Here is a 20,228-nt window from a genome sequence, read left to right on the forward strand (position 1 = left end):
TAATTCATTAATGGCAGAGAGGTACATGGAGGGCACGCAGAACAGTAAGCAGAACAATACCCCAATGCAGAATAGTACTCAAAAATTGTACAACCCCATTTCCAAAAAAGTTGGGCGCTGTGCAGAATGTAAATAAAAATTGAGTGCAATGATATGCAAATCGTAAACTATATTTTTAAAGGAAAATACTACAAAGACAACAAATCAAACTGAGAAATTGGATTGTTTTTTGAAAAATATCTGCCTATTTTGAATTTGATGCCAATAACACATTCCTAAAAAGTTGGGACGGGGGCCTGTTTACCACTGTGTTTCATCACCTCTTCTTTTAACAGCACTCTGTAAGTGTTTGGGAACTGAGGAGACACTGCTGTAGTTTTGAAAGTGAAATGTTTTCCTGTTATTGCTTGACACAGGATTTCAGCTGATCAACAGTTCGGGGGCTCCTTTGTCATATTTTTCATTTCATAATGAGCCAAATGCTTTCAACATTTGTTGTGTTTGTACTACTTTCAATTAAATATAGAGTTTAAATGATTGACACATCACTGCATTTTGTTTTTATTTACATTTTGCACAGCGTCCCAATTTTCTTGGAAATGGGGTTGTATTTTTATTTTTATTTACCATTACTTTGCAACTGTCAACATTACATGTAAAAACTCATTAAACGTGTAGATTCACTGGTCATTTTCGATGGTAAACAAAATGAATATCTTTATGTACACACTGTGACTCCTGCTTCCTATTATTACCATAGCAAAGCAATCAGTAAGTTGGTAGTTTTCTCTACAATGAACCATTTCACATCAAACCCCTGAATAACTTTACGGTTAAATAACTGTTTACATAGCAAGACGCAAATATTTTGGAAATATTCGGCATTCGAAGGCTTTGTTAAATCCGCTATATATCACAGCTATGACCACCTCACAACAACCGAACTCTGTATCACTGCACCACAACATGAAACAACCCTTCTGCTGTTAATGGATTAATCTTTGACTCTAACGCTGTTCGCACGGAGCACCGAGTGTACTGATGAAGTAAGAACCCGTTTCTGTTTAAACTGAGGGGCTGAAAACTAGTTTTCTTATCTAGAACTAGGCTGGTCAGCCAGCCCAAACGGCTCTGTACTCCCTAGCTAAATAGTGAGCTGTGTAACATTAAGTTTAGAAATTCTAGCTTCTGCTGTCAGACAGTGAACTGCCTGTCGAGTATGAACGTGGATGAATCCCAAATGACCATTTTTAGTGATATTTTGCATTGTAGGGCTGCAGGAGTCAGTATTTAAATTCCTACCTAGTGCACTATGTAGGGAGCAGGGAGCAGGGAGCCGTTTGAGATTCAGCCCCAGCCTGAGAAAAGTGGCGTCGTCAGACTGGCAGAAGACTCACGGTGGTGATTTGGTGACCAAAAGGTTCTTATAAACTAAAAGTATTTGCATTAAACAGTGCTGTGTTATCATATGTTCACTGTTATACTAAAAAAGTTTTAAAAATCATGAAATGTCTGCAGTTTACAGTGATTGGCGACTGAACGTTGTTCTCCTCATTCAGCGGTCAGTGGCTGCTTAGCAATGACACCGTACTCTAAAGGGACTACATGTCTTGGTGGAATTCTTGTTTATGATGGTTATTATTAATAATAACTTAAGTAATTATCTAAAACATTGTGTATTTTAATATATTTTATGTTGGCTGCCATTTTATAAAAGCAATAAGCCACCCAAGGCTGTGCGTTATTGCGATTTTATCACGGCGGAAGGAGTTTTAGGCACTCAAAGAACACCTTCCCTGTGATAAAATCGCAGTAACCCACGGCCTCGAGTGGCTTATTGAGTGAGCTGCCTTGTGAACATCACATCCAGCCGTCTAGACAAAACAACAGGATCGTAGCAACTCAGCACCAGCTAGATAAACGCTGAACGTGTTAAATAGCTAACTGGCCGTTTGAAGCGACAGCCTGAGGAGTTAAAGCTCTTAAGGATGCTAATCTACGATAAGCTTTGATGCACCATTATGTACATTTGCATAGTCTAGCCCACGCTCCACAGTCCTCGTTAGCCGTTAGCTTCTCTCTCTCTAGTAGTGGGTCTTTTAGTGCCATGACCCCTAAGCTCTGAAACTCCTGACCCAAATACATGTGTGATTGGTCATCCATCTCCTTTTAAAACTCTAAAACCTGTCCTCCCATTCTGTCCTGTTTTGTCCTGTTCATGTTTGTTTTTGTTTATTTGCTTTTGTTTTTTGGGGTTTGTTCTATTTTTCCCATTCTTGCCTTTTTTTCTTTTGAATTGATTTGTAATATTCTGATGATTCATTGTCTGTCTTGTTTCTGATTCTGCAAAGCAACACTGAGCTTTGGCAAAGTGCTATAAAAATAAAACATATCGCTTTTGACAGAATTTGAAAATGCCAGTTACTCTTTACACTGAGGGTAAATTTCATGAGAAATGGACCAAAAGAAACGGCCCAAAATAACTTGGAAATAAGTCTGGTTCCATTGACTTACATTAAAAGTAGTTTTTTTTCCTTCTCCTGTAAAGTTACCATTTTGGAGATATTAGGTTTTCTTCTGACAACAGCGAAATAATAATAATAATAATAATAATAATAATAATAATAACAACAACATTTGTGACCATATGCCCTGCGATGGACTGGCGACCTGTCCAGGGTGTATCCTGCCTTCTGCCCAATGACAGCTGGGATAGGCTCCAGCACCCCCCCGCGACCCAGAAGGAGAAGCGGTTTAGATGATTTATGTATGTATGTATGTGACCATAACAATAACCATTCATAAATAAATGTGTGTGAAATTTTTTGGTATAGTTAAATGTATTTATTCAATTATAAAATAATTCATATTTTTTAGTTAGATTAAAACACACACACAGACACACACACACACAGACATACACAGACACACACACACACACAGACATACACAGACACACACAGACACACACACACAGACATACACACACAGACATACACACACAGACATACACACACACATACACACACACATACACACACACATACACACACACACACACACACAGACACACACACACACACACTACATTCTTTCAATATTATTTTGCTGCTTTCCATATTGTCTTACATTGAGTTTACCCAGAATTGCATTATGTGATTGCCTTATGTATTAAGGACACCTAGGACACTGGCTGTGTTCAAAACTGCACACTACACTACTCAATGCACTACTAATGGTTGAGTACCATTTTGACACACTATTTAGTATGGTAGTATGTGGTTTTGGACACAGTCAGTGTCTTAAAGTTTGGACATAATATGACACCTTAGTTTGCAACATGCATAAAGGGCCATTCAGGAACAAAATCTACCATTTAAATATGTCATGTAATACACCGCGGCACAGCATTAAAACTCTCAGGGTTTTGACAAAATTCACTATTTTGTATTGTCTGCATGCTTTTGATGCTCTCATTATTATAGATATTAGACAGACCTTATTAGGTTGTTCATGGAGATGCTTATAAAGCGTATGAAGACAGCTTACGAAGGTAGTGATACAGCGTAAACGAAAGATCATTTGGGTCCATAAGGTGCAATCTTTTGCTCTTTTAGATAATTGGTTGACTCTCCGCAATTCAAGCTTTAACCTCTTATGCTTGTGGGTATATTTTGGTTTTTCTATCTGAATTTAAAGGCCCAAATCGTAAGGCAAATTATTCAGCAACTGCATGAAATAAATGTAAATGTTTGGGTTTTTTTTGTAAAAGTTCCCCTCAAACGAACAGAAAATGTGTTTATGATCACACATATTGCTATATACTTACAATTTACTGCTGAAAGCCAAAAATCTTACACACTCATTTTTTAATTAATATAATTTTTACAGAGCAGATCACTGAAGAGATGCCATCTGTTTATAGTTTATAGCTCAGATTTGTGGAAAAATGGGTCGAATTTCAGTAGAAAAAAAAATTGTGAGTTCATCTTCTTTTATTGTGAGGGTGGAAAATTATATCACTCATCTATTTGACTGGAAAGAAGACAGTTACAGCTCTCATATGACCCCCACCTTTAGAATGTAGCTTATGAAATATGAAAGTTATGAAGTAAAGAATATGATAAAGTGTTAAAAAGGTTAAATATTTTAACCCTCTGATTGCAGGTATGTGAAAGAACTGCAATAAATCAAAATGAATATGTAAAACATCACGTCCAGGAGTGTCCAGTCTTATCCACAAAGGGCCGGTGTGGCTGCAGGTTTTCTGGAGCACACCTGACTTCACTTGTTTAATCAGTTGGTCTTGATCTTCAAACATGTCATCAGGTGACTTCCTGCTCTGTTCGAGTGAAAACCTGCAGCCGCAACGGACGTTTGCGGATACGACTGGACACCCCTGATCTAGTCTACTGACTGCACGTCCTCATAATGTGTACATATTTCAATAGAGACAGTCAGAGTCCAGTTTGCCCTGTAGTGCAGTCTTTTACTGACCGTGCAGATTAAGCCCCAGGTGTGTTCTGTATATTTCTGTACAAAAGCATCAAAGGGTTCCGGCTGCTGTTGGATCCAGTGGGGAATTCCACTGATTTGTCGAAATTTCTGCATAGTTAAATGGTTAAGACATGAACAAAATCATGCAGAGTGGTTTGATGTGAAACACTCCATTCTAGGGAAACTTACTGAGCCTGAACTGTGCACAGAGGTATTGCTGGGAACCAGACGTCTGAAGCATTTAATTCAAATTAAAGGCAAAAAGCTCACTCTGCAAAGTCATTACATTGAAAACCGTTATGAATACACTGCCCGACGGCTGAGACACTGTTTTATGATATGTTTGCATAAGCTTTGGGCTTAAAATGCACAAATCCATCCACAATGGACAGACAAATACAGGCGCTGTAGGCCAAAATAGCACTTAAAGAAAAATTACTTATTCAGATTTAACAATTTTTACCTTGTAAAAACTCAGAACACCTGTGTAGGTTTAACGGTAGTTATGGATAGTAAATAAAATCCAGTGGTGGACAGTAATGAAGTAAATGTAATTCGTTTCTGTACTTTAGTATTTTTTCGTGTATCTGTACTTTACTGAAGTTTTTCCATTTTGGGCAACTTTTTACTTTCACTCCACTACATTTCAAAGTCAAATATCTCACTTTTTACTCCACGACATTATGAGAAATCTGTCCTTCCTTTTGGTTTACGTGTGTATAAAAACGTAACATGTCAAAACCAAAGAAGCGCGAAGGAAGAAGACCAATCAGGGCACAGCGGAACAGCTTGTTTTGACCTGTTGGTCATACTGACCCAGTGCAGCACACGGTTCAACATCAGTGCAGCAGTGTAAAATTTTAGGAGAGTCTATTCAACATAAATGATGAACTAACCTAACTTTGTGTAAATAGACCACAATATAGAAATATGTACACATATGCAGTTGTGACTGACGTGTCTTTATTCTGAATTTATACAAACACATTTCATTTTATAGTAAATTTGTTTTTGCTAGTTTATGTTTATGAACAGAGACCTACAGATGCAGTTTAGTAAAGGAAACTCATTTGTGAACCTGAGTTTAAAGTTCTTATTAAATTTAAACTTGTAACTAAGTTGCAAATAAATCTGAAACTGAAACTTTACTTGTTTGAAGTTATTGAAAAAGTGATTTCAGAGCCACTCAGTTCTACCTGATGGAAACTGTTTGCCTTCAGTGTTTTGTGCTTATGATAATTTTAATAGACATCAGCGTCACTAATTAATGACATTCTATTAAAAGACTGGTTTACCAAGAGAGACACTGGAGTATTTTCACCTAAAATGAGTTAATAATGCGAGTCTTCTTACAAAAATGATAACAGGACATTAGAACCATAATTAATCTTTTAGTACTTTTACTTTTGATACTTAAGTACATTTGAAGGCAAATACTTTTGTACTTTTACTCAAGTGGAGGTCTAAAGGGAGGAACTTCTACTTTTACTGGAGTAATATTTTACCTTGGTGTATCTCTACTTTAACTACATGATTTGTGTACTTCGTCCACCACTGGGTAAAATCATTATACTGAGTTGATACGTTTCTCTACAGTGAACTATTTCACATCAAACCGCTCTAAATGAATGAATTTTTGAACAATTGGTGGAATTCCCCTTCAAGATCAGGACTATGCAAAGAACTGCACGTGTGCACAAGAACAGCCACAATCTGGCCTACACCTAAGTCTAATAGAGAAGGCCAGTGAATGACTGGGCACAGCCCTGTGCAAAACAAACATTGCACCATGACCTGGAGAACACACGGAGAGGTTTCCCTGACCCAGGTCAAGCTTAGTGTGGACAGGAATGAAGATTTTCAACCTTGGATTATCATGTTGTTTGAACTTTAGTCCGTAAGTCTGGTCCATACCTGTAGATGCTGAGAGCTGGCTGACAGGCTGGCTTACCAATTAAAGATCATCCAAAAGAAACTGATTAATTAACACAGTTCAGCTTCACCAATGAGGCTGAAGTTGGCTTCCCTTTCTCCAGCTTCTTGTTCGAATTCTCCCGGTCCACCTTAAATGGTCCAGCAGTCACATTCAGGCATCTGAGGCGCCAGAATGTAACTGCTGCACCATTTAAGGTGGACCGGGACAATTCGGACAAGAAGTCGACTTCAGCCTCGTTTCACTGCAGCTCAGTTCAGCACCTCACTGAACAGTCCGGGTATCAGTCAGAAGCAGGTCGGTTCCTATTAAATAAGTACTAAATAGCGCAAAGAAACCTTTTGAAGTGGCTGTTTTGGTTGTGAGCGGTAACAGATAACCTACAGTGGCTCAGTGCAGAGCTGCTGTAAGCCCAGCTTTAACGGTTCGTGTCTCAGTTGGCAACCCGGCACACAAACAACACCTCAGTCTCACTTTTCTACTCACCTCCGTACATCAAACGTCATGGTGCACGTTTTAAAAGCAACGCTAAAAGAGCTGAACGGTGTATCAGGGCGAAAGGGGCCACGGCTCCGAGCCTCACTCCTACCGGCGGCGGAACTGACCGGAGGGGACGTCAGCTAAGGACGCTTTGCACAATCCCATTGGTTCGAGTGCAACTGATGATTCTGTTTCCGCCGTTTGAGAGGCTGGGTTCTCTGGGATTTGTAGTCCGTCACGTCTGGAAGGCCATTGTGCCTCAGCCACAGGTCTCCAGTCTTCATTCAGTTCATTCAGTTTTCATGTAAACGAAGAGAAGCTTGTTTTATCAGTTGGTCTCAGGCTGCGTCTCTAAATAGTCTCTCTAAAGTAGCACACCACCATTGGCATCAACATTCATTAGCAGTGGTGGACGAAGTACACAAACCATGTACTTGAGTTAAAGTAGAGATACACCAAGATAAAATATTACTGCAGTAAAAGTAGAAGTTCCTTCCTTTAGACCTCCACTTGAGTAAAAGTACAAACGTATTTGCCTTCAAATGTACTTAAGTATCAAAAGTGAAAGTACTAAAAGATGAATTATGGCTTTAATGTCCTATTATCATTTCTGTAACCAGACTGCTTCATTAACTCATTTTAGGTGAAAATACTCCAGTGTCTCTCTTGGTAAACCAGTCTTTTAATAGAATGTCATTAATTAGTGACGCTGATGTCTATTAAAATTATCATAAGCACAAAACACTGAAGGCAAACAGTTTCCATCAGGTAGAACTGAGTGGCTCTGAAAGAACCTTTTACAAACAAGCAAAGTTTCAGTTTCAGATTTATTTGCAGATTAGTTACAAGTTTAAGTTTAATAAAAACTTTAAACTCAGATTCACAAATGAGTTTCCTTTACTAAACTGCATCTGTAGGTCTCTGTTCATAAACATAAACTAGCCAAAACAAATTTACTATTAAGTGAAATAGTGTTTGTATAAATTCAGAATAAAGACACGTCAGTCACAACTGCATATGTGTACATATTTCTATATTGTGGTCTATTTACACGGAGTTAGGTTAGTTCATCATTTATGTTGAATAGACTCTCCCAAAATTTTACGCTGCTGCACTGATGTTGAACCATGTGCTGCACTGGGTCGGTATGACCAACAGGTCAAAACAAGCTCAAAACAAAGTGCGCGCTGTTCCCTGATTGGTGTTCTTCCTTCACGCTTCTTTCGTTTTCACATGTTACGTTTTTATACACACATAAACCAAAAGGAAGGACAGATTTCTCATAATGTCGTGGAGTAAAAAGTGAGATATTTGACTTTGAAATGTAGTGGAGTGAAAGTAAAAAGTCGCCCAAAATGGAAAAACTTCAGTAAAATACGGATACACAGTTTAAGTACAGCAACGAATTACATTTACTTCGTTACTGTCCACCACTGTTCATTAGTGTAGTATGTACGGAGTTGTACTGATGGCTCAATACTCAATACACCGTCATAAATGTATTGAGTAATATGCCATTACATTGCATAAAAAAGTAACGTATTCAGAATACATTTGCAATGCATTTACAATACATCACTGATAGCAAGAGGATAGAGGCCCACTGTCGGCCCGCTAATGGCAAAGCTGGCGGTCCACTGGCGTTTTGCTCAGCGTTTTATGGGCGGACCACCGGTGGTTATGCAGAGTAATAGACAAAATTCCACTTATCATCGCTCATTTTCCATTTACAGTCCAATTTACTGATTTTTCCTTCCTTCCTTTCTTTAGTTACACACTGTGCATTAGTTTAGTAAATAATTTTAATCCAGCACAGTGTCAGCAGCATTTTCTATAAGATCATTTTACATCAGGCCTAGTCATTATTTTTTTTCTCTCAGTTGTTTGTAATATTTTATTTGTAAAAAGTTTTTTATTTTATTTTCTAAAATAAAAGTCTCTGTGCATTTAAAATCTGTTTGAGGAGATTAAAAAGTAGATAAAGTTTGTATGCAGGACAGTAACCTGGGTGGTCCGAGGGTGGACCAGCAGCGGCAAACAGTCAGCAGGGTGCTGACCTTATCAAGCCAGCGGACCGATATATGCTTGCTATCTGGAATCTTGGTAAGGCAGATAGGAAAAACTTATTTTCTTAATCCACGCTGTTCCTCGCTGTTCCTCGTTAGCAGTTTTCTTAATGTAATTATTCGGTTAACACATTTCATGAAAAAATTCACTTTAAATGAAATGAACTCTCACGACCTGCTTCAGTCCACTGCCACTCCCACAATCCCCTGAGGAGTCCAGTACAATGTCAATGTAAAACCTCTTACTCGCAAACATGTCCACTACTAAGACGATAATTAGTTTGATTGCCTCTCAACAGAGCTCAGAAATGCTAAGATTAATAATTAGCTCATCACTTTGATTTATATGTCTACTCAGGCTTTAGTAAGAACTTCAGTGTTTGTAAAGAAGCTGTTAATTGAGTTCCTCTTTAGAGTTCGTCTAACAAGCATGTTTGCCTTTTGCCATGCACTGATACAAAAATAGTTAAACACACGTTGGTGTTTCTTTTGAAGATTACATGTTTATTGGATAAAATATTCTGAAATTATTCTCCTAAAAATGTAAGAAGTAACTGTTCTCAATACTGCCTTGTAACTTGGATTGAATACACATACTTCATTTCTGTATTTGAATACATGTTCCAAATACTTGTATTCTGTTACATCCTAACCCTGAGTATATAGTGTAGAAATATGTGGTTTAAAATGTTGTCAAATTGGGCACTTCTGGCCTGAGCCCTCTTCCGGGGGTATTCAGGGTGTCCAGCACAGATAGGTTCCCTACTGAGACACAACTGGTCCATCCCACCTGTTAATTTCTGGGTTTATTAGGTGTGTTTGAGCAGATAAATCACCAAATTGTGCTGGACACCAGCCCTCCAGCACCAGAGTTTAATATCCCTGCCCTATTCCCTACTCCCTAATCCCTATTGCCTACCTGGACTGGAAAAAGTACAGAGAAGCAAATACTTAAGTGAAGGTATGGGTACTGTGTCAAAAATATGCTTGAGTGAAAGTCAGAAATTATCTGCAAAAGTATGTTTAAATGTATATATGAAAGTATAAGAGTAACAATGTTAGTAAATATAATTAGTCTTATATGGTAGTGTGTGATGTAGCAGCGAACATGCGCTAGGTCCTTTAACAAAGATGAATTAGTGGAGTTGTGGGAGTTTACACATGATATTATCTAGGGGTTTAATTGTATTAATAAAAAAAATCAAATGAAATGTACTGGAACTCAACTGATTTTTATGATTTTTAGAAAAAGAGAATATTTTCTACTTTGAAAATCCAAATTATAATATATATAGATGTATAATGTATGTTTTTATGTAATTACATTGGAAATGCATTCCAATAATAATAAAAATGTTTGATTTCAATAGTACTTGAGTGAAGCACTATTAATCGAAAATAATATTTAAGTACAGTAATAGACTACAAACATTTGAGGTCCTTTCTTCCCAGTCCTATTCAAAGGACTGAGCCCTGTGAAAACCAGAGAGGGTTATAAGGTCTAGGAGTCAAAAATAACACATTCTTTGATGCTTATCATACAATTGTTGACACTTCTATGCAAACATTTATTGCAAAATAATACTGTGAACAGATATACAAGTAGCTAAATGTGTCTAACCCTATCATTTACAGTTAATTTACTATGAAACCGGCTGGTTAACTGCTAGTTTGTGTTTAAGTTACATTTGATTTTAATGTCGTCTTCATAGCTTCGCTAAATGTACATTGTATGTCATCAGGTACTAAATTAATAGGTGACTATTTGCCACCACTACTTTATTTAATTCAGACTAAAAATACTGTAAAACATTTGAGAGCAAAGCGTCCACTGGTTGGTCCCTTCTGTGCCGTCTATTTACGGCCCTTGGAAGAGATTATTTTTCAACATGTCAGTTTGGAGGTGCACTTTGGTAGCAGTCCTTACTCTCCCCCAGAAGTCAGGAGGCATTTTAAAGGAGATTTGTAGAATTTCCTTCACTACATCTCGCTCACAGTTTAGAGACCTGGATTAGTCCTGTTAGAAAGCAGGAGAAACACAGCTGCCATTTCTACACAGGGAGGATCCCCTGTCGTTGGGAAACTCAGGCCTAAACCAGCGTAGTGAGATTACTACTGAAGGCATTACAATTTCAAAAGCATCTCCACAAACAACTCAGTGAGTGTCCAGGAAATAGGAGTTTAACAAAAGTGTTTTAAACTGAAGGTGTCGTCTGACAGAGTTGACAGAAGCCTCTGCTTTTAAATGCAAACCAGTTTGCACAACACATGTCAGCGCTGGATTCTTTGCTGGTTGTTTGAGGTTCATACTATTTCTATTTACTTATAGCTGGTCTGTGTATTTTGAATATACCAGGTGAGATTTAAGAAAAGGCACAACCAGTTGACAAAGTACCTACAAAGCAAAAAATGCAAGTAATACAAATGTAGGTGTTTACATTTACTCAACATAGTTTGATACTATTGAATAAACTTGACTATTTAACTAGGTAGCATTAAACACTGCCATAAGCCTTATCTGTTCAGAAAAGCCCCACTAACATTAGAACATTAGACAAACAAACAAGTAAACAATACTATTCCCAAACCTCAAGGAAGCATACGATTTACAGTTAACGTCCAATACCAAGTTTAGCTTATTGTTTCTTCATTAAATTAAATCAGGTGTGCAGCTGATGGAATTCAACAAAGCCACACAGTGGCTGGAGTTCACTGAGAAGACAGGAACCAAACCTGCCTTCTTCTATGTTCCTGTAATCAAGATAGTGACTAAAATAAATAAATAAACAAACAAATAAATAAATAAATAAACAACTTAATTCATAATTGTTGTGTTTTACTGTATTTTTACATTCATTATTTATTGTTTTTTGTAAAGGTAAGTTAGGGAAAAACTTACTGACAGGATAAATAGTTACATAGAACATTATAGAACATTAATCTTGGCTGCCTAAGACTTTTGTACATTACTGTGTTTTGGTTGTGTATTTTAATGTGTATAAAAGGGGCTTAGAAAATGAAGGGATTAATTAATTATATATACTCATACATGTATAAATACATACATACACACACACCCACACACACACACACACACACACACACACACACACACACACACATATATATATATATATATATATATATATATATATATATATATATATGTATGAATGTAAAAGTTTAAGAGACTACAGAATATTTACTTTTTTAAAAACATGATATAACATACGGTTTCATCAATGCAAGGGACTAAATTTGCAAAACTATATAGTGTATTTAAACCTATAGAAATGTGTATGGGTATATAAGCCCATGTAAAATTCTGTGTTCAGATGATTTGCCCTGAAATATACAGTAAATTAAAAAAAATATATTCATCCTCTGTGACCTACAGGAACATACTTATTAATATGGTTATAGGTAGTGCATGTATTATTGAATGGTATAATTATGAAGAACAATGTTTTTTCTAACAGAAATATAAATAGATACATGGGTCAAAAAAAAGGTAAGGTGATTAAATCACAAGGCAAGTGGGTGTTGAGTCCTTTTGATGTTGAGGTTACACCACTAAGGCAGGGTGTAACTTCTTGAAACTTAGTGCAGCACAGTATTCATAGGCCTGCAGGCTTGTGAATCCCTTTGATCCCTTTGGAATAGTTTCAAATGAAACTGTGGATCCTTACAGCTACGTTTTTGAAGCAGTTGGTATGATTCCAGTCTTTTTTTTCTGAGTCATCTGCATAATTCTTCCACAGAATCAGAGACAATTATTCTACATGTACACATTGGCATCGTATTAACAAATACAGCAAAGACTGGTGGACACTATTTCAAAATTTAGACAAATATAGGACTCACTGTAATGTTTAGTGTATCCAGCATTTCCAAACCTGTACTCGAAAAAAGTTTGAACAGCACGTGAAATGCAAATAAAAACAGAAAGCCGTGAACTGTAAATCTACTTTCATGTGCATTTAATGAAAACAGTAAAAAGACAATATATTTCATGTTGATTCAATCATGCTTTGGTATACAAGCAGCAACCAGGAAAGCCCCAGTGTTTCATGAGCAAGGGTGGATCAAAACCCGCCACATAACGTCATCCACAGGGAATTCAGGGGAATCTATGTGTGTGAAGGGCAAGGCTGAAAACCACAAATGAATGCCTGTGACCTTTGATCCCTCAGATGGCACTGCCTAAAAACCCAGATCACTTCTCTGATGAAACTGTCAATGAACACAGTTCACTGCTGCATCCACAAATGCACGTTAAGACTGTACCATGCACAGCAGAAGTCATATGTCAACAATGTCCTAAAAACACTGCCAACTTCTCTGAACTTGAACTCATCTAAAATAGACCGATGCACAGTTTAATCAATCAATCAATCAATCTTTATTTAAACTCAGAATACATTAAGGGAAACTCTCATTTACAATGTAGCCGAGTAATACAGGAATCAGGGACTGAGAAGTTGTACAGTACAAAAATAAATCAAGTGCTATAATTAAATAACAAAAATCATAAAAGTAAAATGTAATAATAAGAAGCTACCAATAAACTGTTAAATCAATAAACGATTAAATTACAATATAACAACTTATCAAGTAACTTATCAAGTAAAGAGCAGATAAGGATAAAATAAATAAAACATAAATTAATGAAATAAAAGAAATAGATGTAAGACAATGAATTGATAATAATAAAATAAATAAAAAGAATACTAATAAAAGAAATAAAAAGAATAAAAAGAATGATAAAAAGGAAAGAGATGAAAGTACAATAGTAAAAAAGTAAAATGTAAAAACAATAACTAAGACATGGCTAAAACATACCAAAAGTCATATTAAAAATGAAGTAAAATAAAAAAAGTCAAGTGTCAGGCTGTGCGGAGGTGGTTAGAGACTAAAAGTTTAAAATGTTCATGTGACACCAGAGAGCGAAGTTTCCTGTAGTGAATTCCACCTCACTGGTTCTGTAGCTAAAAGCAGATTTTCCCAGCTCTGTAAAAGCTCTGGGCACCTGAAGAGTGATCCAGTCACTGGAACGAGTCTGATAAACTGCATTATTTACACTGAGCATTTCTGCGATGTACGATGGCCAGTAAGCGCTTTATAGATAAAACGAAAAAACGTGTATTGTGTTTTGTAGTCTGATGAGTCAGCCTTTCAGATTGTTTGTGGAAATAATCAACACGGTGTTCTCTGTGCCAAAGACAAAAAGGACCATCCATATTTGTGGTATAAGATATATGCAAAATATATACAAATAGTGGAGCAACACATGCTGCCTTCTAGACACCGTCTTTTTCAGGATTGTCTATGCTTATTTCCACAATGACAGCATCAAGCCATTCACAATCAAAGAGGGTGGGTGCTAAACTGGCCGGCCTGCAGTCCAAAATTGTCTGCCACCGAAAACGTGTGGCATGAAATTTCTCTTTCCAAACCAGATCGATTGATGTCTTCAGTCCTCAAATGATTATTAAGTGAAAAGGAAAGGTTTTATTCAAATGATTATTAAGTGAAAAGGAAACGCTTTGCAGGCATCAAATTTGGAATAAGGGTATATCTATAAAATGAATGTAATAAAAAAATTAAATTCATAAGGTAAAACTTAATATGTCATGTTTTTTTTAATATATACGTGGAACAGAATTTGCTAATCACTGCTTTCTTTTTTATTAGCATTTCACATACTGTCCCGACTTCCTTGGAATTTGTCCAAAAAAATGTAAAGACCACACATGCATTGCTTAACGTAAGATTATATCATGTGTCATTGTGCAAACTGGACATTTGGACTTGTGTAAATAAAGAGACAGAAACTTTGAAAGAAGGTATTGCAGTAAATAGTGGAAAAGAAACAAGGATATACCCTGTAGTTTCCCACGACTTGCAGCGGTCACCCAGCCATTTCTGTCAGTAAATGGCCGGTGACGACAGGGGTACAGCCTTACACCAACACTATATACAGGAAACGTCTTGCATATACCCTTCTTTCAGTTCCCTTTTGTACCGAGAGCAAAAAGTGTGGTAAACAGAAATAAGGAGGGAAGATTTTTCACTATTGCCATAAAGATGACTCATTTAAACACATTATTGGAAGTGAATAGTCGTAGATACTGTTGCTTTCTATGTTCCTGGTGCACTCTTATGTCATTGTCTCACCATTTCTTATGTCTCTTTACAAGCTGTGATGGATAACCCCTTAAATTCCCAGGCTTATTACATCCTAAGGCTTATAATTCAGTGATTATGGAAAACGACGCAAACAAGCTGAATTATTCTTAAGTTAAAGGATGAATAGAAGCCTGGACCTACTGGCGGACCCTGGATATTCACTCACAGTCATGACAGTACTGTACAAATATCAGAGACCACCCTTTATTTGACTAATTTCTAATCAAAACACCTGTTAAGTACAAGTAATTACATTTTCAGGAGACATTTCTGAGATTAGATATATGATGATCCATTTGTATAGGGAAGAAGAAAGTCAAAAGAAGACAAGTGAAAAAACAGAGTTAAAAAAAATCATTAAATGATACAGAGAAAATGGGACTCCCAACATCTGTACAACACCTGGTAGACGCCCAAAACTGTCACCATCAGATAAACAGCATTTGAATCTTTGAGAGAAAATCCAGATTTGCTTCAGTTCTGAAAAAAACACAGGTGTTTCTGTCCATCCTTCCACTCAACCCTATGGGCCTGAAAGGATTTACAGCTGTCAAGAAGCCGTTACTGAGAAAGGGAAACAAAACCAATCAAACAAAGAAGCTGCTAGTGTTCTCAAGACAACGGACTGCCCAACCAAGAGTCCAGACCTCAATATCACTGAATGTATTCGGGATCACTTGGATTACGAGAAACACAAAGTGCAACCAACTTCTAAGACTGAACTTTGGAGGTGTGGAGATTTCTTTAAAAAACTGATATCAAATCTCTCAAACGAATGGAAGCTGTAATAAAGACGAAGAGTGGATACACTACATACTGAAAAAACTCACAATATATGTAGTGGTTGAGGCTTGTGTATCATTTTCTGTTAAATATGACATTTTTGTGAAATACTGAAATATTTGAGGTTTCCTAATCCACATCCCCCACAAAGAAACTAGTGTTTACAGTAAGTGCGGGTACAGTACAATGTGTTTTCAGACCACCTCCCCCTGCACATACTCCGCAAAAATGAGTAACATTCTCTTTCTGTGGCTCGTATTACAGGCTTGAGTCATCGCAGTGGGGTTTGGACAGTAAAGTCCAGCTCAGCAGGCAGATGTGCTGCATCGCAAGGCGTTGCCAAGTTCCCCTCTCTTGTTACTTTTTGTTTCTTCCTCTGTTATGGTCACACAGCCTTCGAGCGGTGCTCCAGCAGTCCACCTTCCTGACTCAGGCGCTAGAAACGTACCCCTGACGTCAGCAACTGTACTCTAACGCTGTCCTACTTTCATTTTGGTATACACTCTGCCTCTGTGAAGCAGGAAATGTGGTAAACATTTCAGAGCCTCGCTCAGGTTGGAAAGAGTTGTTTCTATGTATAAGTGGTTTAGCAAAGCACAAGCGCTGGCTTGCATGAGCAGCAACAACTTCTCTAAACTTCAGGAATGCCATGTCGTTCAGTCATGGGCTATTTCGAGACATAACAGCTTAAAGGGGTGCTATGAATTAGAAACCAGCCAGGGTACAGTACTAGTCAAAAGTTTGGATGCATATTCTTATTACAAGGATTTTCTTTGTATTTTACTGTTTTCCACGTTTCAGAATAATAGTGAGGTTATCAAAACAATGAAATGACGTGTCTGGAATTATATCTTCTACTTTAAATTCTTCAAAGTAGCCCTTTTTGTCTTAATAAAGTTTTACACACTCTTGGCATTCTGTCAAGCAGCTTTATGAAGAGACACCTGAGATGATTTTTCAGCAGGCTTGTTCCACATATCGCTGTTGTTGGAACAAAACCTTGTATCCCCAGAATGGTAGCTTTACAGGAGAAGGAAAAAACCTACTTTACTTTTAATGTAAGTCAATGGAACCAGACATTTTTCCAAGTCATTTTGGGCCGTTTCTTTTAGTCCATTCAACATAAAATTTACATACAATGTAAAGGGCAAAAGGCCTTTTCAAATTAAGTCAAAAACTGAAAAACGACAAAAATGGAAATGCAAGGTTTTCTGTCGACAACAGTGGAAAAAGAGGTGGGTGATATAGCAAAAATATAACATCACGATACTTGAAGACTTCATGAAACACAAAATGCATCACAATATTTATTTTTCCCATTTCTTTATATTACAATTTGTATGTATTATATACACACACACACTATCTAAGCTGCTTATTCTTCTGGGTTGCGGGGGGAGCTGGAGCTTATCCCAGCAGTCAATAGGATAAAGGCAGGAAACACCCTGAACAGGTCGGCAGTCCATCACAGGGATATATTATATATTATTTTATTAATTATATTTGTATATTATATGATATTTTATATGTGAGTATTTTTTAAATATAACATATTCAATATTTATGAATTATTTCTTAAGTTAAAATCTCACATCCTCGAAAAAGTAACTTTACAGGGGAGCGAAAAGAACATAACTTTCAGTGTAACTCAGTGTAAAAACATAGCATTCAGAGTCGTTTGTATTATTCCTATTGGTCTGTTTGTCATAAAATTCATAAACAGTGTAAAAGGCAACTTCCATTTTCAAATTATGTAATCAAAAAGACAAAAATGGAGATACAAAGTGTTGTACCAACAACGACTATATAATACACTGCACTAAATCCATGAAATGAGGCCTAATTCTGTTCTTTCAGTACTGCCGATATACACAATATGCTTAGAAAAATATATTGTGACGGAATGTATCACAATAACGATGAACATCATGATATTGCCCACCCCAACCTTGAAACTACTCGTTTGGATGGCAATAATTTTTAATTTTTTCATTTAAAATGTTCCTTTTTAAAATAAATACACACACAAACATCAGCCTCCCTATTTACATCTATCTTAGAAGCAAACTGTAAACCTTCAAGCACGAGCCCTTAGATCAGAAAGTCTTTACGATTAAACATACGTTCAATCATGTGTCCAAACTTTTGACTTCTACTGTATGTCTCAACATGGTCTAACCCAGAAGTAAGACATCACAAAGAGGAAATAACCCACACGTTTTAACGTAACCACATCCATGGCAACGCGGCCGGCCTTGTTATGAGGACTGCCTTGACAAGTTACACAACAAAACAAACCTTCAGACGTGTCCGCATTGTTTTGAGAAACACAACAAATGACCCGATAAAACCTGACGGGCAAGAGTGCAATGCAAAGACACCTAAAGCGATTGGTCAAACTGCTGCAAAGCTACAGGAAGATCCTTTCTGTAATCTCTTAATCAGAGATCTTCACATTTTTTAGTCTCTTAAAGCCCAAAACAGGTCTAACGGCATAAACAAACAAACAGGCAGGTCCCACGCTGTGATCCCATGCAGCCGAACCTGTGTAGTGTTTTTCAGCTGATGGAAATTTACCAGACCTCCAGTTTCTATACAGTGATTAACTTTTATGGTTTGCCTTTGCTCTCGCCGCATTGCACACTGCATAGGCCTGTACAATAAAAACAAAGTATAAACTTTTATGAGTGCAGTGACAGGTATTCACTAATTATCTTGTTATTTGTTAGAACTCATCAAAGGAGGAGAGCAAAGATCACATCCACAAACAATCACATCATGGAAAATTTGTTAAATTCCTCGACTGATACTGAACTGCTGCCTAAGGAGAAAGTTCTCAGACTGAGCATCTTCTCATCTTTCTCTAAAATAGATCAATAATGATAGTAAATAATAATAATAATAAAAAAACCATCATCATCATCATCATCATCATGCTACCTTTACTTTTACTATTAATTATTACTGTTGTTGTGGTTGCTGCTGTTGTTGTTGGTGGTGTATTTTTCTATTGTTATTATTTTTCTGTACATAGTAAACCAGAAATGTATTGATCTATATGGTCTGAACATTTTATGATTATGAAATACTGAATACTGAATTTAACCACTGCTGAACGCAGATTGTATCTCTTCTCTTCCACTAGCATTTGCATTAGGGGTGTGTTTCAAGGAGCAGGATTTCTCAGTAAGCTGGATAACTTAAACCTGGAGCAGCTTGTTTTTTAAGGCCTAAATTGTCAGACTAACCAAGAAATATTGCTTAGTGAAACACCCACTAGGTCTATTATTATTCTTGTTGTTGCTGCTGCTGCTGCTTGTTGTATATTTCTTTTGTTGTTATTATTCAGAGGTGGGTGGAACAGCCTTCACCCAAACTCAAGAACACGTATTAATATTTGGGTGAAATAATGCCTCAAGTAAAATTTCCCTTCCCCACAAAAAAAAACAACTTGAGTAGAAGTACAAAAGTATGATGTTTTAAAACTACTTCAGTACTGAGTAACATACACTGCATATAACATATACTGCAGTGGAACCTCTTAGTGGAACTTCAGCATCTCTCGGCACACAAACTGAAGTCTGTTAGGCGCTATTCTTCTCTTTTCAGGATTTTTTTTGGTTTAAAGGAAAATACTAAAGCTTCAAAGTCAGAAATGTGACCAATTATAAAGCAATACAGATGCTGTCACTAAGAAAACATTGAAATTAAACACAAAAAGGAATTAGTAACTAAATTAGAACGGCTAAAATGTAAAAATGTAGATTCCTTTACTCACTAATATTACTGAGTAGAGGTTTTATGATTTGAAGAATACAAATCCATCAATATTTTACTTAAGTACATGTATTTGAGTATATCTAACTAGTTACTCCCTACGTTTGTTATGATTATATTCAAAGTAAAATTCTTAACATTTTATGATTGTCAAACATTGCTGAATTTATCTCATAGACCACACGTATAAAAATAACAATTCAGAGAGCTTCTTTTCAAATAGTATCAGGTCTATTATTATTATTATTATTATTATTATTACGAATAGTAGTAGTAGTAACATTGCTTTCTATTTATGTATACATTTATATAAAAAGACTCTGGTAATTCTGATTATATTCATTGTAAAATTCTGAACATTTTATGATTGTGAAATATTGAATACTGAATTTATCTAATAGACCACTTGAGTATAAAATGACTAATTCTCTTTGCTTTAAATAGTATTAGGTCTATAATAATAATACATTTCATTATTATTGTTATTACTATTGTTTTGTTTT

At 36.5% G+C, this 20,228-nt stretch overlaps 1 protein-coding gene across 1 annotated transcript in view; it reads right to left on the minus strand.

Annotated features, from left to right (window-relative positions):
- Positions 1-7,046, minus strand: part of ergic1 (endoplasmic reticulum-golgi intermediate compartment 1) — a 32,620-nt gene extending 25,574 nt beyond the window's left edge. Inside the window, exon 1 of the mRNA XM_036569331.1 lies at positions 6,917-7,046. Within this exon, the coding sequence (XP_036425224.1) occupies positions 6,917-6,936 (20 nt within the window). The 5' untranslated portion in view covers positions 6,937-7,046. The remainder of the gene's footprint in view (positions 1-6,916) is intronic.
- Positions 7,047-20,228: the final 13,182 nt, after the last annotated feature.

This window comes from Colossoma macropomum, unplaced genomic scaffold, assembly GCF_904425465.1.
Source record: "Colossoma macropomum unplaced genomic scaffold, Colossoma_macropomum, whole genome shotgun sequence".
Taxonomy (NCBI): Eukaryota; Metazoa; Chordata; class Actinopteri; order Characiformes; family Serrasalmidae; genus Colossoma; species Colossoma macropomum.